Genomic DNA, 22,985 nt, shown 5'->3' with positions numbered 1-22,985 from the left:
AAATTGGCATTAATTTACAAAAACAGGGTCACTTTGAACTCCTGCTGATAAGCAGATGAATACACCTACATATTAGGGGTGCAACGATACTCGTATTGATATTGAACTGTTCGATACAGTGCTTTCATTTCGGTACACATATGTATCGAACAATACAAAATTATTTATTTATTTTATCAACTTTTCTTCTGACGATGCTGTCTGTGTTGAGAGCTCAGTGGATCTGCGTTCGACTACTCCGCCTAGGCTGCACTGTCGAGCGCAGATCCACTGAGCGCAGCGCAAGCTAGCAAGACAGAAGCTAAGCTCGTTGCAACATGGCAAATTGAACCTCCCCCACCCTCATTCAGATCTGGCCTTTGGAATTATTTTGGTCTTCATGTGAAGTATGACCCTGAAGGTAAGCGCGTCATGGACTAAAGTAAAACAGTATGTTGGATGTGCCACGCAATGCTCAATTACATGGGTGGGAGCTAGCGCATAAGCGCAGTTAGCTCGTTAAGGTGTTGATGCCGTCCAGCCCCATACACGGGGCGATCGTGCGGTAGCTCGTTAACGGAGATTTGTTGTGGCGTTAAGGTCATTTCAGATTAACGCTGACAGCACTAGTGGGAACACAACGAATATGACTGCACATTTACGCCGACATCATCCTAGTGCAAAGACAAGTGGAGGCAGACAAAAAACAAGCACGCATGCTACAAACTTTAATATGTTTAATATGCTGCTGAGAATATAGCCCAGAAGAAGCGTATAGTATAGCTTTTATTTTGGAAAGAGCCATTTCTCTGTAATAAAGATGAGTGATTCCTCAATCAGATAGATTTTTTTTTACTACTTTGTTGTTTCAACAACATTAAATTTAAAAATTGTACTTCTGAGTTAAAATATATATTTATAACTTAAATAAATGACAAATTAAACATTTTTTGTATCGACAAAATACCGTGAATTTTGTGTATTGTTGCACCCCCAATCAATCAATCCTCTCTCTCTCTCTCTCTCTCTCTCTCTCCACAATTTATACTTTATATACAACAAAGTAGATTACTGATGTTCAACGAGCCTGAGGAGTGACTATCTTGTTTGACCTGATATAATTATGACAAAGAGTCTTTGTTACTCTAAGATTATAGATTTTCTAGTTATTTGTGGAGACATGAAAAGTTTATTTCTAGATTGTTAAGAGGCAATTAAACAGATCAAGTTCTGTAACAAGTTACTGTACTAAGTACTTGTAGAAAAAGTAAGGGAAGTGTAAAAGACTCTTGAACAGGTCGGTTCTTTTTATTAATATTATTAGAAAAAAAAGCACAAAATAGTGGAGCAACATCGGTTAGCAGTAGATCGTTTTCGACTCAGAATCTTTTCTATTAACTAGAAGCTGTTGGGAATGTTATGATTTAAGTAATAATGATGGCCTTGACTCCGAGACTCTGAATCACAGCAGCTGTAAAACAGAGTGGCAGCTTCTGCTTGGGCAAATAAACTATGATTACTTTACTGCTGAGTAATAACAGGGAAAAAACTGTAGCTGGCTGCTGTGCTGAGACTTCAAGCGTATACCTGAACTTACCTGGACTGTATTTACACTTCTGTGAGAGAATTTAAATCCAACTCAGTGAGAGCAGGTCTCATTTATTCTAAAAACAACTGACCAAAGATCCAGCTGAGTCATATCCTGAATAATCTGCTGCCTCCTCTCTCGTTGTATTTGACTTGTGTTTGTCTAAATTTTGTGTTCTGAGTATTTGGATTAGTATTTATAGTATTTAATGATTATTATTGACGTCTGAGGGACACTGCAAAGCCAAAGCAATAAATGCTGTGTGTTGTTCCAGGGTCATACTGCATGCTTATCTCTGTAGAAATAAACATTCAAGTATAAATAAATAATTAATAATAAATAACACTAGTAGGGGTTAGTGCAGTTTGAGCCTCTTAGCGACTCTACACAAAAAGGTTTATCTTATTTCTTTAGCCACAAATAACACTGACCGATTTCAAACGCTCAGCCCAACACAGCACTCAGATATGAACACATGAGGACTATTTCCATTTTAATCTGCTCTAGTTTGAATTGTGAGGCCTTATATTACAAATGGTGACTGTTATTGTATCTACAGAGTAAACAGAGATGTGTTTTATTGCCCTTTTTATAAGTGTGCATTCATCAGTGGGATTACACAAAAACCTGACCGACAAACTTTATGCAAAGATAAGGACGTGTGACGTGTGACCAGAAGAAGTCTGGAGCAGATCAGAAGTGTGAAAATGATTTTTATGGTCTGAGCTCAAAAAACATCATACAAGATTTTTTTTAAAAGAATAAAATCCAAAAACAAAACAGCAGAGATGGCAGAGAAGTCTTTACAACACAGAGAACATCTCTTTAAGAACATACTGAACGCTGAGAGCCGGTCTTTCTCTTGGTGTCTCAGGCAGCCTGATTTGTGAGTCTGTGCCTCTCTAAAGCCAGCAAACCACATTTTCTACCTCACACTGCCCAGCACAGCTCAGTAAGCCAAGCTGTCCAGTGTATCAGCGTCAAGCCACAAAAGAGAGAGTGAGAGCAAATCATTGAGATGCTAATCTACCACAGCAGCCCATGATCTGCTTTTCAAGTGAACTTCTAAAAACGCATGTGTGGATCTGCTGAGGCCAAAAGACCTGGACTCCTGTTCCTAAATTTAAAATCTTTTAACCTAAAATCTCCTTTCCTTGTATATGCTTCAAGTATGTCTATTTTTCCTCTAGAAATTCAGTCACAGTCCGACTGATCAGACTGATTTGTTCACTACCAACGTCTGCTTATAATATTCTTCCATATTTATTAAAACACTGAGAAAGAAAACCTTGTGTTTACATTTTTTTAAAGCGGCTGGCAAGCAGCTGTGATGGTGATTAATGAAAACTTTCACACACGAGTGAAAGTTTTATCCCAAGTATCCCACAAATAAGAGGATGCTAACAAATACCAGCAGACATTACATATTAATAACATGAATAACAGACACCGTTAAAAACAATGAAAACGTTTTTTTATTAAAACTCAACGTGTATCAAATTGATCAAAGCAATGTTAAACAGGGGTGAATGTATTTGGCCCAAATGTTCCCTCTAATCTGTCAGCCACAACTCCGTCACACGTCTGCCTCGTGTGTGCCAGATGTCAAATGTGTGTTTTGACATTTAGACCACATGTGGCCGACCCGCTGCTCGGTGGAAGTCACATACAGCCTGTCTCCTGTCATTTGGGGCCACGTCAGGCTCAGGCAGATATTTGCTGGTATTCTTACTGAGACTGCCGGTTGGAAAATTTTTACATTTCGCCCAACCCTGGAGTCTACTCTGTATATTCAGTAAGTATATGTATTAATATACATATACTTAAGTATAAAATATGAAATGTATCATCGTACCCATCAGTAACATTACTGGACAGTGTTAATTTAAAAGCATAACACTAATATTTGTGTCTAAAAAGTGCTACGTTTCTTTTAAAGACCCTTTTTAAAGTCTACCCGAAACTAGACACACACAGTAGGACCTGCTTCCCCAACTATATTTGATGAGCATTAAAAACATGGTGCCAGGTCTTTTTAAGCATAGGAATGAAACAGGACTGTAGCTTTTTACATCTACATGGACCAGTATTGTTCCAATCATTACTTATAAAATCTATTTCCTCTGCTCAGTTTATCAGGACACCGCATATTTTCAAAAGCGCTCCGACGTTTTCGGAGACGTCTGTTACCCACTAGTTCGATAGCTAGCAGGGGGCAAGGCTCACTAGAGCCGTGAGAACACCGGACTCCCGGCAGATCGTTTTCAAACCCACCGCCATCTTTCGCTACTCAGGTTAAATATATATAAGTCACTTAGATAACTTTAAAATGTTGTTGTTTGGCTTTTTTTTTTGTATTTTATTTGTTCCTGAGTAAATCGGTTTGGCTGAGATTAAAGTTATAGTTTTTACACAGCTGAATAAACATCAAGCAGACAGCTGATTATCAGAAGTGTGAGATGCTCGAGAATTTACTCCGGTGTCCTGTTATATTTTAGATAGCAAGGAGTTTATTAAACTTCACCGAAACAATCTGCAAATTTCATAAAAATTTAATAAACTATCATCTTGTCTTTATTTTTAGTTAGCACAGACCTGAAACACTTAAAGCTGTAAGCTAATGATAGTTATATAAGAGCAGATGCTGCTGGTGCAATAAGCTGTACGTCCAATGGATGATGATCTGATTAGTCGACTAATCGCAAAAATAATCGGTGACTAGTCGACTATCAAAATAATTGTTTGTGGCAGCCCTAGTAACGATATATATCACGATATATTCTTTTCTTCTGTATAACGTATTTTCCACACTATAAGGCACACTTAAAATCCTTTAATTTTCTCAAAAATCGAGAGTGTGCCTTATGTATGAATTCTGGTTGTGCTTACTGACCTCTAACCAATTTGGGGGTGCAGAAATCTGTTAAAAAATGTTTTAGTACAACTTTGGTAAGCCACACTGCTTGATGGATTGTCGGAGCATTACTGCCGTATAGTGATGCGCGAATCATGAACGAATCGTTCAATACTCGAGAATCATGATTCACAAGCCCAACTGACTCACTGACTCATCCCTGTTGCTGTTAGAAGCAATATATCTAGCTTATAATTACAACTGTGGAGAAAAACACAACATCCAGTATCTCAACAAAAACGTTTCTGCTCTGAACTGGAAGAAAAAACCCTGAGTAGAAGCTCACATCAAGACAATAGCTCCACGGTTCACAGTAGCATCGCTCTGCTAACATGCTAACAGCACATTTGAGCTACTCACCCCTCCCTCCTGGCTCACAGCTTCATTTTTTCTTGGTTGGCAACCAATGTTAAGGCGCATTACCGCCCCCTGGCTCACAGCTCAGTGGACATTTAGATGAGAAAATATATATTTGACACATTTAAGGAAAATACTAATAAAATAAAAATAAACATAATAAATGTTTATTAAGCAATTTTGATAGGAAATTGCTTAATTTTAGAAATGTTTTTGCTCTTTTTTGCTCTATAAAATAGTTGTTTTCTTTTAGAATCATTCATCTTAGCAGTAGGATTTACATGAAAAGAGAAACAAATTAAGTTTGAGTGAAAATGTACATTTTTGCACTCTCTGGTCGACTGACTCAGTGAATCAAATGACTCAAAAAACCCGATTCACTTTGGTGAGTGACTCATTAAAACTCAATTCAGTAAAAAGAATCAAATTTACCATCACTACTGCCGTAGTGAGGAGCTTCGCTGATGCTATACACGGGCCAAACTTCAGTCAGGAGAACAACTGAGATTATTCATCCACAATACGAGGTTAGTCATTAATATACTGCAACAACATGGGAATAGAGCAGCTGCCAGAGAATTCAACATTAATGTATCAATGTTACGGAAGTGGAGGAAGCGCAGTTTTTGGATTTCCCCATATTTCAAAAGTGCTTCATCTCTTTGCTATGACTGTCGCCCGGCATAATTTGCAGATGATAATGGTTCTGCGATGCTTTCGACCAAAACAGGTGCAGCTTGATGACATCATCAACATGCGCTATCGCGATAGAGCGATATAGTCAAAATCTCTATCGTTGGCCAAATTTCTATCGTTTCTATCGTGTATCGTTTATATCGCCCACCCCTAGTCTGCCAGCCACCAGCCTCCCTGCAACTGCAAACTGGATAAGCAGCTAAGAAAATATTACACTGGATGGGTTTAGGTGATCTGCTTCAGGAGACGATGAAAATAAAGTAAAAGCAACATAAAACCCTAAAAATAATATACCAAGTCATTTTTTATATCCTAAAATGAACAAACAACTCATCCTTGCACTTTTATTTTGAAAGACCCATCACTCCTAACACGCTAGGTCCTTCCCATCTCTTGACTTCCTCTCAGCAGGTTGTTATTGTAACACACCTTAGTGTCATTCAGCTGCTTCTACAGGGTCTCTTTATCCAGGTTACAGGTGGAGAACAGACTCATGTACCACCGCACTGAGCTCGCAGAGCAAACGACGACTATCATCAGCAGCTGCAGGGCAAGACTGTGGAGTCCATCCACAGGACGACAAACTCAGTACAGCAACAGTGGATTTTGTTAGCCTGTTACTGATCTGCACAAAGTACTTGCTTATTACGGTATTTGCAGAGGAAGGCCCCATAAAAGTATTTATTTAATAATTCATTTAAAAGAGCACGACTGTGACTCCCCCACACACCTGAGGGTGACAATGAAATACATCAGGATATACAAACATGATTTTATATTTGAACACAAAGTCTAACCCAGTCTTGCAATAACAAGGGATGAAACCAACACAAAAGTCCTGCGTTACGTCAACGCAATGAGGAAACAGTGGATGAGTGAGTTAAAATGATAACATAAGAGCGGCGAGTTTTACCAGCATCCTCCTGATAAGAGGGGATAATAGGAACCTCTCAGTTCCTACTGTCAAACACGCTGAGCTCACAAACCAGTTCCCACAACAAACAAGTTCACGTCTGTTATGAGCTGCTCAACATCAACATACAGAGTGATGACAGTGAGGAAAGAAAAAAAACAGGATGCATTTTTAATGAAGAGTTTGTTGTTTAGTTTTCATTATTCTTCTTCTCTTTTTTATTTTTAGCATTTATGGTGTTTCATGGTGAAAATGTCTCTAAAGCTGCTCAATAATGGAAAACAATCAGTTATTTTGGCTGATGCTATTTAACACGATTACTCAGGCTTTAGAAAAATTGTAGATTTGTTACATTTCAAATAAGAAAAGATGCACTGCTTTCCCTGAACTTTAATTATAATTCAAACAAACCGAACAAAACGTGCCACAGCTTAATAGGGAGCGAATCTGAACTTGTTTGGCACAAGAGAGGGACAAAGGTAAAGAAAGGAGATGTATAAGGCCAAAACAAAAGCATCCTGAAATATGTTTTCCATACAATAGATTTTAGTCACTTTCGGCTGATCAGTTAATTTTTTTATGTGCTTTATATTGGTGTAATTCTACAGAAACTAAGACTTTGATACAAACAGCCAGAATATCACATCGAAGCTCTAACTTCCTGTACCTTAATACCCGAGTGGAACTAGACAAGTGAATGCTGTGACGTTTAAGGACAGCTCAGGAAACGAGTGAACTGCAAATACATCATCATAATGGAGGGTTTTTTCTTTGGTCATGAATAACTGATCAGGCAACCAAGACTTTCCTGTGTTTTGTTATTCATCTCGAGAAACCAACGCATTAACTAAACTGTGGTTTTGAAGAATGTTTACACCACTATGACTTGTATTTTATATGTGTTTGGTATTTTATAGCTTATTTAATATCGCGAGTACCTGCCGAAGGATTGTGGATGGAAAACATTTAATTTGGATACAATTGAATTGGTACAAGTTTTATGGGCATAGCACCAAACACATAATGACTAAAACTAATCTAAATTTAGAATCTCAGAGAAAAGCAATTTTTACCTATATTTACAACTTTAACTGAACAGGACATTAAGCCACTCCTGTCTATATATTTTTGCACATATACAATTATACCCGTTTCCTTTTAAAAGCCTAGTCACACTATCACACATTTCACAACTTCATATCTGAATCAGGTTATCTGCAGTGTAAATAAAAGATCTGCAGGTGCAGAGACACAGCAGCCACACACAGGAGCAACAAAGCCCCGCATGAATCACACTCATTTCATTAAAACGTGTTCTTCTAACCCCTGTATCATTCTTTCCACCTGCCACAAACCCAGTGCTGTGGACACCCCACACACTCACACGAAGTTTCACACACACAGCTCTTCTGTTAGAATTACTGCGCGTTTTATTGACTCTGAGCTGATTCAGTAACAACCTGTTGGAGATTAAAGCAGATAATCCGAGATCTTCAAAGAGATTTACGGCATTAAATTAGATCACTGGGCCTTTGATGGTGACAAGCCCAAGGATTTGACACAGCAGATCAAGTGTACACAGGCGGCTTGGTTAATGCAATAAGAGCTGGGATAGCGTCGTACTGACAGGCCACTATTTATTTAATCAATTAAGACAAAAAAAAGTTCTGTTTGCAGCTTCTTAGGTGAGAAACGTTTAAGATCTTAAGGAATCGTAAGACTGACTTTTGACTTTTTGTTACAATTTCTGGATATTGTGAAAGAACAACATATCAGAACAGACTCTTTTAACACATAAACTACATGTAGGACAGCACGATCCATTAAAGTTACCCATAAGAAGACTACAGGGGACATGGAGAAGCTTTAAAGTCGTTTTAACTTAATGTCTGTTTTATCGTACAGTCGGTTATGTAATGCTACAGCCTCATTGAATAGATACCAATTGGCCGGAAGATTGCCACCCCACTGACAAACTTCACCGACTGCTACCGTTAGACTGATAAAATCAATGAGATGCCAGCCATCAAAAAGCCTGTTTTCATTCTTAGCATAGCTTTACCTGCGAGGGTTATGCCTCATCTGTACTTTGTCCTTGTAGTCCATGATGTCCTCTTCAGGAGAACCGGACTCTTCTGGATCTTCTGGCCTGCAGTCAAACTCGGGGGGAGCTGGCCAACGTTTCAAAGCAGACACTCGATGCTAACAGTAGCAGACCGCTTAATGCTAACTCGCTCGCTAACTGGCTAGCAGCAGCTAGAGGGACACTTAGCCCGCTCCTCCGCCTCACAGCAGCGTCCCCGCTGCCGCCGCTGCTGCCTGATATCCGCCAAAAATACAACGTCCGGTCATCATTCTGCAATACAGGCTCCACACACACCGCGCGTTTCTTCCAGTTGCCGTATTCTCATCACTGAATTCATCCTCCTCTCCCGTCCTCCAACTTTAGACTTGTTTGACAGACCGTTTGGCAGCCGCTGTGACATCCACCTGAAAAAACCAGGAAGTGTAGTAGAAGGCGGTGCAAACAAAGACTGCAGTGCGGGACGCGGCCAGCAGGGGGCACCAGATAGAATCCATCCATCCAATACACGACAGTTGTTCAAGTATGTTGAAAAAACAATTATAACACCGAAACATGATAAGTTACTAATATTATATAAAGTTACCGTATTCTGTTTCTGTTCTTCATGTTTGGAGCGGGGCATGTTTTGGGTCGTTGTTGTGTAGGAAAACAGACCAAAGACCCAGACACAGATTTACTGCTGACTGCTTGAGATTTTCTTTCAGAATCTTCACACATCCTTTTTTCTTCAATTCAGTTCTGTTAAATTTCATTTATAGGGTGAAGTCTAGTGATAGTTTTCTTTGAGACTACAATTCCCAACTCAGTCCTTTAGTCTTTAGAAACATTTACTACTAGCTTTCTTTCTTCCAGTCTTTGAAATCGTTCACTCCCTGCCTCTATCAGGTTTGTTCTGTAGTGAGCATCTCTTTAATTTCTTCATAATGTATTAATTATAATTAATGTATTATTAATAAAGTTTAGAAATGTTGTAATAACTTGGTGTATCTATCTCCTGCTTTGTGAGAAATAATGTCTACACTGATTTACTTTAATCACACTGCTTTCTCGGGTGATAGATAAACCTCGAAGGTTTTATGCCATGTATAAGATAACCGTCAGTTTGAACTTGATTTTGGAAGCTTTGAGCATTTTCAGTAGACACAACCTCAGCATTTGTAATGCGCACACTTGATGCTTCACCTCAAATGTCAAAGCATTTTCAAAATACTCCATCTCAAAAATGTCAAACCGATTACAACAAGATTCAAAGCTTATTTTGAATAAATCACAAAGGCAGATGTTTGATCATTAATAGAATAGTTTATTTTATTTGAATGAACAAAAACAGCAAAGCGACATTTACATCTGATCAGTAGGTAACGTCAAGGTGGAGGTGGAGAGGAACCATCTTTTAGACCAGGAATGAACAACAGGGAAGCAGAGCTGGAGGAAGGAAACAACCAGACATTAGAGATGCACGTGGTTTGATACGTCAGTAAGCACGTTGACGAGCACGACAAACGTTTTGTTTAAATAAAAAATAAAAAAATACTATTCTTACTGAGCTAGTATAAAATAAAGTACTATTCCAGTTTACATACAATTTACAAAACTTAAATTAAAAAAAGATCTAAGATTAAACAAAAGCTGTATACAAAACATGAATGCAGCCACCATGACATCACCTATTGGCTCGTAAAGTCACCGTCTCACAGATGTTTTGAAACTTTACGTGCCTGCGAGACACAGACCTGACTGAGAAACTGAGTGATGCTGCGAGCTCATCACAGGGCAGCAACATTCATATGGTAGCCCCACCCTTAAGCAAACCTTGCTGTATCATCCATTTCTGACTCCATAATTTATAAGAACGGCCATCATGTTGTATTCAATGAGACTTTAAACAACTCAGAGACCAAACTCCACAGAGCCAACCGTCTTTTTTCTAAACACTTCTCTTCAATCTGAATTATTTCCAGTCAGAGTCGGCACTCCCTGTTGGCCTTTAGAAAACATAAAAATTCAAAGGACCTCAGCAGCAGGCACCAAGCTGCGCTCATAATTAAACGTAACAGTTTCACTAAAACAAAATCTGAGCTTGCAAAAGAAAACATCTGCAATATTGTGAGATGGTCCATCTCCATGTACTGTGTTGCTCATGCATAATGTGCAGCTGTGAAGCTAAAGCCTGATGAAAGGTGAACTGCTTTACTTAACACTCAGCTTCAAGAGTGAAGTGGAAATACTTCAGAATAATGGAATTTATCATTTGTTTAGGATTCAATTAAGATCATGCCTGTGGTCAAAAAAAAAAAAAAAAGACTTTTAAAAACATTTTTAAATTATTTAACTCTCCTCCCCCCCCAATTTTTTTAAAAGACTGAGATCTGCATCATTCTTTTGAAGAATTGCTACAGCACCTAACATGAAATACTTTCCAACAATGTTGTTCAGCGATGTACAGACAGCCTTCAAACACTTTCTTGAAAACATGGCTGCTGTAATGTTTGTTTGCATGCCAATAAATCTGATCAGATCCACTTTCCCTATATTTAAAGCTAGCTGTGTCTCTTGTTCCAACCACAGATGTGAACTTTTTCCTTTGAATATGCAGCCCTGCTCAGTCACAGAAACTGCCCGTAAACAAGAAAGAAGTTGTTACAAACTGCAGTAATAATAAATTCTCAATATCTGCACATCTCGTATCATTTTCAGAAAATATTAAAAGGCTAATCCGACATATCGTAGATGAAAGTTCGTGTTTCCATGACCTGCTTTAGACTAAGAATATTATCTCCAGGAAAAAAAAAAAAAAAAAAGCAGAACGTTAATGCTGATGGAAACACCATCATATCATATGTTACATTCCATATGATACCGAAGTTTGAAATGACAATATTTAAAGCCAAGTAATGAGGCCCTCACCGTGGCTTTACTTCCCAGTGGGCTGCACACTCTCAAAGACCCCAGCTTCCCTCATGGCGTTGAAGTCTTTGATGGCATCGTACTGCTTGTAGAAGTCTGCGTACGCCTGTTTCTTGGGCTCTGTCACCGTGTACTGTGGGGAATAACAACAAAAATATGACAGAACTTACTGCAGGTAAAATTAGTATAACTACAGAGATAACAGAGACTACTCAAAGTATTAAAAGTGAAAGTAGGATACTCACTATGCAGAAGAGTAAAACTGGTCACAATAAAAAAAAAAACTATTATATTACTGTATTTATTTGTCAACATCAAAAAAGTTATATCCTTTAAGTGAACGATTCATTGCATCTTATAAACTGATCTGAAAAAAAGAAGTTTAACTAGAAAATAAATGTGATGAATAAAATATGATCAGCTGTCTGCTGAGCTGTAAGTGGATCTAGACACTGACAGGACACTTGATGTGTTCCTTTCATCACGGCTGTGTCATTTTTTTAATCTTAGCATCACCATCAGAGTTGTGTTTGTAGCCGCCTGAGTGTGCGTCATCCTCTCACCTTGAATGCAATGGCAGCTGTTAAAGCCAGAGTGAAAGCAATGGGCAGGTGAAACCTCAGTCGCTTTGCAAGCAGCCCCCTCATCATTGGCTTTGGCAGAGACATGATGAATCACCTGCAGAGGGGAAAAAAAATACAAAAAAAAATCATTTAAATTTTCCCCCAATTATTAAATTCTGTACAAATATCAGAGAGAAAGAACAAAAGTACTGTCTTTATATCATTTCACTTTAAAATGTTTAAAACAATCATTTCCTGGTTAGTGATCAGAGTCAAATAAAAGCTGAATTTAACAACCCAATTTAAAGAATGACCCGATGTAAATACAATGAATACAAATCATGGTGTGTGTTTTGATAAAAGTGGATTTATAAAAATAAGATGCATGTAGTTTTATAGCTTCCATGTTTTACCATTGCCACCATGGAAGTTTTAATAGAGACAATAAAAACTGCAGTGACGACACAGAGAGTGACCGTGGAAGGAAATATGGGAGAAAACGTGGATGAGACTAAATGGCCTGCACACAAATTTTATGTATATCCAAATACTGCAGCACACTAAAAGTACCAGGATGCCTGTTGCCAGCATGCTTTGGTGGCTACTGTGACCCACTCAGCAAGGGGGTCAAAGGTGAAAGTACAAAGTCAAAATATGTTGGAATTGTACACATACTGAATACTGCAGTACATACAAAGTAGTTTTTAAATGCAGTTTGCTAAGCAGACAGTTTTGAAAACAATGAGACTCGTCCCTGATTCACCACAAAATTTCACCATGTTGGCTTTATTCTGTAGTTTTGCTATAATAAATGGACTAAATGGGCTTCTAACATAGTCCTTTCTTACTCTGAGCAATCCAATTACTCACCCATTCACAAGCACTTTTTCCAATTACTTTTCTATGCAATTGCTTTCTAACATTCACACACATTCATACTATGACAGATGCATCAGAGAGGAATTTAGGTTAGTATCTTGCCCCAAGGATCTCTGGAATGAGGACTGATTGGCTTGGATTGATCCACCAACCTTTCGATGAGTGCATGATCCGTTTCTACCTTTCCACCAAAACACATTTAACAGAAACTGAATTTAATGCAACTTTATAAAATAAACTTGATCAATTTTTAAGACAAAAACAAAGATTTTAATTTGTGAAACTCATTTTTGGATTTTTAGACTATTAAAAAACAGAAACCCTGTTGGTGACAAACCAAGGCTGCAAATCTCACTGGACAAACTGAAATCTGAAAATATCTTCCATAAGACACCCTTTTCCCTAAAAACTGACACAACAATTAAACTCACTATTTGACTAAATTAACTTAGTAATAATAAAACAAAATCGGTACATTTTCCTTTAATTTCTCATTTTTGATAAATAAAAATACATTTCATACAGTATATTAACCCTACTTAAACATAATGTGTAAAAAACACATTTATCTCAGTCCTGATTTTTTTTTTTTTAATAACGCAGGAAAGTTTTAATCTTGAAACCTTGAAATGCATGTAGACATTTACTCAGGCAGTTATTCTGAATCATTTCATAGATTAAAGTTAATTTCGGTAGTCACCAAAATATAAAGACTATACAAATAAGAACCCGACTAACAGTTGATATATCTGCTTTAAAAAGGTGTGATAAAAGCTTTATTCGGCTGGAAGTTATACCGTCATCTTTGTTGGTGCAGATTTAAGTCCTGGATTCTTTAATGGTCATGTTTCCACCTCACGTCTCTGGCACCAGTTAATAAATAAAAGCGGGTAAAATGACCCATCTGAGGCTCCTAATTCGCCTGAAGGTCGTTAGCAGTCACCCCTAAATGAACCTGCTGTTCTCAGATCCCTGCTTCACCTGAACTAACTCAATACGACATACAAGATCCAAGACAACAATAAAATATTGAAAACACGCAGAATGAAATGAATCCGTGTGTGTGTGTGTGTGTGTGGAGGATCGCCATTACACATGGCTGCAGAGTCAGGTCTGCACTCAAGCGGTGTGACCTTAGTCCCATTACTACCTCTGACGTGTGCCCTCGTTTACACTTAAAGACTCTTAAATAATATCTATATGCATTATCGAAGGGCTTGAACGGGCTGATTTTGATTATTAACGAAGTAAAATCGGTTTGACGCCACCAGCTTCGGCGCAGGGTCAGAATAACGTTAGCTCACTGGCGACACTTAAAAAAAGTAATTTGCTTTCTAATACGACCATTTCTTTACCTATTGGTGGGACAAGCCATACCAACACAGCCTGCATAAATTAGCATGTATTGTTGGACTACAGTTTATAAGAGTAACAGGCTTTGTGTTAGCGCCGAGGTAGCTTTAGCTGTACACAATGACAGCTAACCGGCCCGCGACAAAAAAGAAGAAGGCAGAGAAAATAGGAGAAACTAATAACCCGGAAGATATCAGCCATCTGAAAATCAACATATTATATACAAAATTCAGTGTAAGAATATAAACGTTTTCCGTTTTGACAGATACTCACAGGTTGGATTCACGACCTTCACAGAAACCGCTAACGCACTGCAGCTCCAACCGGAAGAGATTCTGACGGGACGGCGGAGGGACAAACTTAGGTGGAGTAAAAGCGAAGTCAGTCAGAGCAACTGAGGTCACAGAAGGCAACAACGACAAGGTGACGTATGAAAAAGTTTTGTATGATATTATTTGTAAAACTATTTTATCTTGTTTTGTTGTCTCGCATTATGACATCACATCAGGAAATGGATCTTTCAGTATATTGCTTTGCATTTTCAGTTCTTGTCAGTATTGTGGAAATTCTCTCAATTACAATTACAAGAATAATTAAAAAGACTAATAATAGCACTGAAAAAAACTAAACTAAAACGGCACTTTTCAAACAATAAAAAATAAAACTGAAACTAAACCGAATTATAAATACAAGTCACAATGAAATAAAAAGAAAACTAATTATAAAATACAAAACTAAGTGAGATTTATTAGGTTCAGTTATACCTGTGGATGTATAGAAATTTCTATGAGAGAGGGCAATGGACTTTCCCCACTAGATCTCTTTGGGAATAACTTTGGGGGGTGAGATGCGGCGAAAAAGCTCTACAGATGTGATGTTTGCTTTGAGAGTGTTGATGTAGAAGTTTTAAGATGATCAGAATGTGCTTCACTGAGTCTTTGTGGATCAGAGAAAACAGATGTTAAGAGAGGAGCTGTGGTACTTTATGGGGAAGGTAGGAGTGGCAGAGAAGTGTGTGAGAGGGTGGTGCAGGACATGTATGAGGAGGACAGTGACACAGTGATGATGTGTGCTTTATGAGTGTCAGGTCATGGATTCATGCTGGGGGTTGGGGGTTACACCAGGGATCTGCTCTGAGCCTCTTCTTGTTTGCAGTGACCATCCCATTTCACAGCCTCGCACTTCCAGCCTTCTCGGTCTTCGGAGGAGCCGGCCCACATAGACCGCAAAGCCTGGGTCCTCCGAACGATGCAGCCCCTGAATTGAGACACCGCTAAAGTTAGAGAGGCAGAGATAGTTTGGACATGTGCAAAGGGGGGTTAGTGGATATATTACATAAAGGATGGTGAAAATGGAGCTGCTGGGCAGGAGCAAAAGAGGAGGACCACAGAAAAGATTTAGGGATGTAATGAAGGAGGATATGCAGATCCTTTGACCAAAATTTAGCTGTTGTAGTAACACAGTCTGACCACAAGAGGGAGGCAGAACAACACAGAATGGTTAGAAAACAGAACAGCGACCAAGAAGTGTTCACCTGTGGAGCCTAACAGCTTGTGTAGTATAATACTATATAAATATTAAATGTAATAAATGAATAAAAATAAGAACAGAAAAGCAATTTATAGTATAAGATCAGAATAACATAATACTTACGTTTTATTTAAGAAGGCTGCAAGTTCTTCATTCATTTATTTTATCATTCATTAGTTTATGTAAGTTATTATTATTACTATTATTATTATTATTATTATTATTATTATTACTAATGAACCATAAGAATGCATTTTAAATTCTCTACTTATTTTCTTTTACTTGTATTTTGTTTGTTCTCACTTGGTGTTTAAACTGTTCACTGAAATTTGAATAATAATATATATTTTTTGATGTGAGATGAGAGATTATTACCCTAACCTGAAAAACACGAATGATGCAAATGATATTTTTCTCAGGCTAATTTTAAATCTATAGAAAAATAGTTGTTATTTAATATCTATAAGTTCAGTAAATGCAGGATTGAGATAAAACAACATTATTTCAATTGCAAAGAAAAGTTTCTTAAACTACAGATTCCAATGGTCATAGTACCAAAAGTCTGTACATTCTAAAATGATAAGATGTAAAAGCACATCTTTGTAAGTATTTACTGAAAATATTATTTACTGTCATTGTGCTTTCAGGTCAAAGAGGAACATCACACAGTGAAAGCAGTTTTTAATAACATACTTTATTGTACAGCTGCAGGCTGTTCAGTGTTAAGTGGACAAGCATCACTACATGTGTGCAGTACATAAAAAACAGGTTTAACCCTGGAAAAGTGAAACTTGTTAAACGAGCCTCACTGCAGAACAACATCCTGTACAAAACAGAGACACCAGCCACACACTCCACCCGCCCTCAGCTTCACTCCTGTAAAGTGCATCTTAAGACCATAAAGACCATGACATCAGAAGGATTCATTAAAAGACTTCAAAAAACTGCAAACAAATTAATGGTCTTCACAAATTCCTCAAGAATAATAAGTCGGGATAATTAACTTTTTAATGATAATAATGACAATAAACCTGAAATGCTGTGGTTGCTGGAGACGAGATCAGGTAAGAATTTCATTTGTGATCTTTGGTGTTTGACTGAGAGTGCACTCCTGCCTCAAACCACCACAAATTCGTAGTAACTGAATTTAATGAAGCATTAAACATTCTTGTAGTTTGTGTGATAACATGTTCAAATGTTTTTAAAAAGTAAAATGTGTCATATATGTGTCATAAAAAAGTTAACTGATTAGTTCATATATATATAGATATATATATCTATATATATATATGTTAGAATCATCTCCTGAATACCAAATACCAAAGACACGGGATTGAATTTTCTCACCCACCCACACAACCTAGAACAAATCTAAAACTGATACGAAAGCTGTAATGAAATTCTTGACAGACGCCTCTTTCCAAGCTCTGTTTTAGTTAGTGTCAGTTACTTATGGTTTAATGTAAAACTTGTTACGTGTGTGTGTGTGTGTGTGTGTGTTTGCACGGTCTGACAGATGAGAAGAATGACATCAGTGTTTCTCAGACGTTTTCTGGCGTGCCTCCCCCATCAGAAGCCAAAAATGTTCACGCCCCCACACTCCTACAACATTTTTCCTTTATTTATTAAAAACATGACCCAAGTTGACTTTTAATTACAAAAATGTCAACCTGCTAGCATTAAAACATGTGTTTATTTTCTGAACATAAGTTATATAATTACATTTTAAGCTTGATTTATCATCCTGTGCTGAATCTCTGCTCTCGTGTGTCTGCGTTGCTCTGCTGATGTTGGACTCTGATGAATTTTAAACGGCGTGAAAAGTAGAGAACTTCAGAACTGACTGAGTTTACGCTCGTGTTTAAATGATTATTACACACACGTTTACTTTGGCAGACTGATAGCTGTTGCAATTAGCACATTACCACTGTGAGCCCATTAGATCTCATTCAGCAGAGACATTATCCTTGTGTTAATCAATATGATGTTTTCACTGCATGTTACCACCAAGTGGACCATAGATGCTGCAGTTCACGCAGCTACAATGTATCAACTGCACAATTTTAATGGAGCCTCAGTTTCACTGCATGTTATCTCGTTGCCCGGCTGCAGGGGCCCACAGATTGAAAGCGCCTTCATGAGACAGAAAATGAGAAATTCACAACCAGAAATCATAAAATCATATCTTGTAAATCATTTATTGTTTGTATGAGAGCGATGGGAATTTTGTTTTTTTGTGCAGTAATGAAGAGCAGAGACCAACAAGAGACAAAAAAACAATATTGTTCGTATTAGGAAGATAATTATAGCAACAATACTTTGCTTCAGAATCTGGTAAATCACTGGCGTGTAGTTCACTTTCACTGAATTCTTTTCTTTGCTCATCGTTCAAAACAAAAACAGCTGAAAAAGGTTGATCTGCGTTTTGTTTGCCTCCTTTCTTCCTGTAAAGTTCTTTAAGTGTTGACATATGCAAACATGCGATTACTTATTCATGAAAAAACTCAATCTGCTTGCCATTATTTCTTGACCAATAATGAAAACCAGAGCGTTCAGGGTCTCTCCAGCTGCGTGCCTCTGCATGATTCTCTATTTATGATGCACAAGCTTCAATCAACACTGTGCACGGTAAGTAGAATCTGAGATGTGCTGATTCGGCATCTAAGACGTCCCACAATTACGTCCAGGCTCACACGAGGACCCAGGATGGACCGTCTACCACCGCCCAAAGGAGGTGAGTGGGAAGAAAATCACCTTCTCCTGCTGGACATCATCCGCTGTGGCTCCTGATGTTGTTCCAGCTAATCAGATCAATCCTCAACGTGACTCTCAGGTTTCATCAGTTTGATCTGATTCATGTTCTGGCAGTCACACCAGCTTTAGCGTCCACGTTTATAAAATTGTTGATAAACATGTGGAAACGCTGGCTTCCTTTAAAAACAGTCCAAGTAAAAGTGGGTTGTGAAAGCCAACTCCACTCTTTGCTCAGTCACATATCTCTCAGTATTAAGCTGTCCGTGTAATAAACTCCAATATCCTCACTGCTTGTTTTCTCGCCTTATATTAACGTTTTCTTAAACATAGACGTTTTCTGTAGAAAGACTCGCAGCAACAGAAATCCCAGGACAAACTCATAGAGGTCATTCAGTCCTTACAACAAAAACAAGGTTGTAAATATTTTTTGCTAACTCACCTTTTCAGTATTTGGAGGCTTGCAGGCTGCTGTGGCTGCGAGCTGTCATAGAGCTGCTGCTCAGAGTCGCTGCATCATGTTTGCCATCCTGCTCCCTGTTGGAGCAGTTTTGATCTGACAATTATCTGACTAATAGCCTGGCGTGCTGTGTGGTGCAGGCTGTCCAAAAAGTTTGCGCTCCAGTTTTGATGAGTGAAATTCTAGTATTTGAATAGTGTGTTAGCAATTTGCAGGGATCTGTTTGAGAGATGAAGCTCCTCACCAAGATTTCCAGGAATTGGTAACTCAGAACGCCACCCTTTTATCCAAGTATGGCCACTTCTGGCTGCAAGAGCCCAATATGGCAGGGACCAAAACACTAGCGCTGAGGTTTCACAATCACACTACAAAAATGATGGGTTTGTATAATTTGCTGCCCTGTGTACCATCTGGAAAGTACATTTTCAGAAATCTGCAGTCTCTCCAGTCTTTTGATATCTGTTAACAAACAATCACTGTCTGTGAAATATCTGGTTTGTTGATTAACATGTTGCAGTGCTTCCACATGGCACATGTAATGCAATTGCTCACCAAAGACCAAAAACCAGCCAATCACTCAAACCTCTTTTCCATTGTTGTGCTGGTGCAGACTGTCCTCATCTCAACAGATCTGAGAAGCAGACGTTGGGTCCATGGGAAGGTGATATGGCAGCCAGAGGCCGTAGCACCTCCCATAGACACGGACATCAGCTATCTAAATCTTGTCTGTGTTTCGGTGCCGGTCATAGATAGTGGCACTATAAACACACTGATAACATCAAAGAGAATCTCGTATTCCCTCCTAAAAAAGTAGGTGAATACCTTCATGCTAGCCACAGATTTCAATTCAGATTTGTGGATAATATTATTTATTCCTATTTACAGTCTTTATTAGACAGTGACAGTTTAATGGGGGCAGCCCAGGCTACAGTAGCGAACTCATCCTTCAGTAGAAACGATGCCTGTTCTACCAGGTGAGCTATGAGGGTCCACATTCATGCCTTTTACCATTAAACACATTCTCAAATGTCATATAGGAAAGTACCGTGAAGCTGCCAGTATGCTCCAGCTCTGGAAACCCCTCAGTCACCCTTTCTGTACCAGCCGGGGTGGAGTGACTGAGTACCACAGAGTGTACCTTTTCCAACCCAAAAGCAACAATCCAACCCACGTCTCAAGCGACTGGCTGGCTGTGTGGGTGAACACTTTTGGCACTTCTCATGTGTACAAACCAGCACAACCATTTTAATAGCTTCCAGCACAGACTGGCTGAAAATGTGTGTCGTTATCATCATATTTAAAGGACAATCACATTTCAAGCAGACGAGATATGTTCTTACATGATCCATCCCTTATTTTCCTCAATATGATCCTTGGTTATGAAAACAAGTCCAGGAGACATGTAACAAACAAGGTCCTCACGAGTCACATGACTTTAACCATTATTGTTTTAAAGTCACTATTTCCTCAGTTCAGGGCTGTACCATATCATATCCAAGAGGTGTTTTAGGGTTGTACCATGATGGTGGTGAAGGTGGGAGCCATTGTTTTGAAGCTTTGCTATCATTAGGATGGTATTTCGGAGGAGTTGAAGGTCGATACCGCTGTGATATTTAAGCTCCGTTGGATCAAACCATTGTGGAGGGTGAAAGGTGCCTTTAAAAGTCGTAGGGTCGTACCATCATGGAGGTGGCGCGCAGAGAGTAGCTGGGACCTTTGAAGTGGTGCCACTTGATGCCGTTAAGCTTCCTGATGTTATGGCCGATGGAGTAGTACACACCATTTAGGTTGGAGAAACCGCAGGCATCAAACCACCAACCTGATGGAGGCAAGAGGGAGTGAGAAACAAAAGCCAACTAATAACACTAATGCAGTAATAAAACAAGCAGACTGCAGTGGTACAATTTTACTTTAGGAGCACTTGAAGCATATTTTGAATGGAGGAGTGACAGCTAATGTGAAGCTGCCAGATGTTTTTATTTAGGTCCAATTAGAGAAAACAACTCAACATTATTTCAACAATGTTTACTAATATTTTTATAATGAACTGTGGGTCTTTAATCGTTTCAAGTAAAATAAAGTTTGTATTAAAAAAAATAAATTAAAATTTTTTTAAAAAAAGTTGTTTTCAAAAAAGTGCTCAACTTAAAATAATGAAAAAGTGTAGTTTGATTTTCCCTTCTCTTATTTTTCCTTAACTACCTCTCATGTGTGAACCAAGTCACATTTAAATCCCTCGTCTCACGTCTCGTCTCCTCCTTTGAGTTTTCTGAATAAAGCATTTGATTGGCGTAGTGGCATCACGTGGGGTGAGTTTCAAAGCGTCTATCGACTACATGCATTGACTACCATAAAGACAAAGATGAAGGCTGCAAACATTAAAACAACATGAGCATAAAAACAAGAAAAGTTCTGCTTTGAAAAACAGAAATGATCTGTGAAAATCTACTAACAGGTAAAGAACGGCGTCTCATCCACTGTGATTGGGTCCCCGGACCTACGCTCCCAAAGTGCTCATTAATTCTTTATAGCATTACAGAGCACGTTTGTGACGAGTTACCATAAATATGTAACCCATGTTTTCAAATGTCAGTTTCTTTGATTGACAGGTGTGCTGGTTGTCGCAACTCTGCTAGTTTGCTGCTTGTTAGGTTGTGTCTTGTTGTGCAGTTAGCTGCACTAATAGATGGTTAAAGAAGTTTGAGCTTTGTTTGTTTCTTTGTTTTTTAGCACTTATTAATGGAGTGCATTTATATAGCGCTTTTTTAGGCACCCAAAGCGCTTTACACTATTCCACTATTCATTCACTCTCACATTCACACACTGGTGGAGGCAGCTACAGGTGTAGCCACAGCTGCCCTGGGGCAGACTGACAGAAGCGAGGCTGCCATATCGCACCACCGACCCCTCTGGCCAACACCAGTAGGCAGTAGGGTAAAGTGTCTTGCTCAAGGACACAACGACCAGGACAGAGACAGCAGGGGGATCGAACTGGCAACCTTCCGGTTACAGATGAGCTTCCCAATCCCCTGAGCAGATATTAGCAGATATCTGTATTTTTGTGATGCACCCATAAAGTTTTTGAAAGCAGCTTGCTAACTGAGCTTGCCAATAAATATGTTCACACACATAAATGTTCACCACAATACTGAAGTGCCACTTGAGTCAGTGTCACTGACTCACAGGCGCCCTCTGCTGCCCTAAAGCCAATTTGCACTTAATTTCTATTGAAAGGGAAGAATAGAAAGTAGAACAGTTCCCTGCATTGATTTTGGTCAAAGTTTTAAAGAGTCTAGAAACCAGTGTGTGATGTCACTGTGGCTGCCGTCTTTGATATACAGCTAGTGCTTTTTGAGTGAGTGGCATGTCCTCTCTGATATTTGTTTAGTACTGAGAATGTCATTCTGAAATAATCACACAAGACTCATATCTGTAGAGTTTCCTCAGTACAGGACACAGAACAGGACACATTTCTGTTTAAGCTCCATTTAGATTTATAATTATGTTTGTTCTAAGCCTGCACACAATTAGAAATGTTTGACAAACATAAAAAGTTTTTAACAGTGACTATAAAAGCAATAAAATGTCAGCAGGGGGACCCACTGGGATCTGTTTCTCAGTTTTGTAAATAAGTGACACGTGTCCGAAAATAATACTTTAATTCCTGATCTCAGGATGTTTTTTTTTCTTTTAGAAAGTTTATATTATTTCCATATTTGGGGGTCATTTTCAAAGTCTGACTGAAATTTCTCCGTGAGAGAAAACTGTAGCTGTACATGTTTCTGTTCTTCGTCTCTCTCCTTACTGTTACTCCCCTCGGTTTCTTATTTCGTCTGTGTCACCGTTTCTCTTTCACTCAGTAAATTGCTGTGATTTTAAATGACTCACTGTCTAATGGTGACCACTGGCGTCTTTTTCTCAAAGGACTTGACGTTTTGCCGAAACGATTAAGTTAATTCACAGCCAATCGAGGGGAGTCTAAAGAGCTGTTTGTCTTGGCGTTGGCGTG

General features: G+C 38.6%; 3 protein-coding genes across 4 annotated transcripts in view; all 3 read right to left on the bottom strand.

Moving 5' to 3' along the window:
- LOC146575073 (serine/threonine-protein kinase 4-like) overlaps positions 1 to 8,935 on the bottom strand; it is a 45,752-nt gene extending 36,817 nt beyond the window's left edge. The window contains exon 1 of the mRNA XM_085275269.1: positions 8,510 to 8,935. Coding sequence (XP_085131395.1) covers positions 8,510 to 8,553 — 44 coding nt within the window. The 5' untranslated portion in view covers positions 8,554 to 8,935. The remainder of the gene's footprint in view (positions 1 to 8,509) is intronic.
- An 880-nt stretch (positions 8,936 to 9,815) lies between these two features.
- cox6c (cytochrome c oxidase subunit 6C) lies at positions 9,816 to 14,639 on the bottom strand. Its single transcript, XM_085275268.1, has 4 exons — positions 14,509 to 14,639; positions 12,004 to 12,118; positions 11,441 to 11,573; positions 9,816 to 9,958 (listed from the first exon to the last, which is right to left on the bottom strand). Exons 2-3 carry the CDS (start codon positions 12,106 to 12,108, stop codon positions 11,448 to 11,450), a joined length of 231 nt encoding a protein of 76 aa, XP_085131394.1. The 5' UTR covers positions 12,109 to 12,118; positions 14,509 to 14,639; the 3' UTR covers positions 9,816 to 9,958; positions 11,441 to 11,447.
- Positions 14,640 to 16,485: 1,846 nt separating this feature from the next.
- The window catches only part of angpt4 (angiopoietin 4), a 72,228-nt gene continuing 65,728 nt past the window's right edge, over positions 16,486 to 22,985 (bottom strand). For both annotated transcript variants that reach the window (XM_085275265.1, XM_085275267.1), the window contains exon 10: positions 16,486 to 20,795. In XM_085275265.1, the coding sequence (XP_085131391.1) occupies positions 20,635 to 20,795 (161 nt within the window). In that variant the 3' untranslated portion in view covers positions 16,486 to 20,634. The remainder of the gene's footprint in view (positions 20,796 to 22,985) is intronic.

The sequence above is a fragment of the Mchenga conophoros genome, linkage group LG5, assembly GCF_057382185.1.
Source record: "Mchenga conophoros isolate Kocher_MC1m ecotype Shallow Benthic linkage group LG5, M_conophoros_male_GT1.1, whole genome shotgun sequence".
NCBI classification, from domain to species: Eukaryota; Metazoa; Chordata; class Actinopteri; order Cichliformes; family Cichlidae; genus Mchenga; species Mchenga conophoros.
This window is presented reverse-complemented; position numbering and strand designations above follow the sequence as displayed.

Excerpts from the sequence above, each read along its gene's own strand:
- cox6c (XM_085275268.1), bottom strand. The coding sequence starts at position 12,108 with ATGTCTCTGCCAAAGCCAATGATGAGGGGGCTGCTTGCAAAGCGACTG. Across the intron at positions 11,574-12,003 it reads CAGCTGCCATTGCATTCAAG|TACACGGTGACAGAGCCCAA; the intron begins GTGAGAGGATGA and ends TATTCCCCACAG.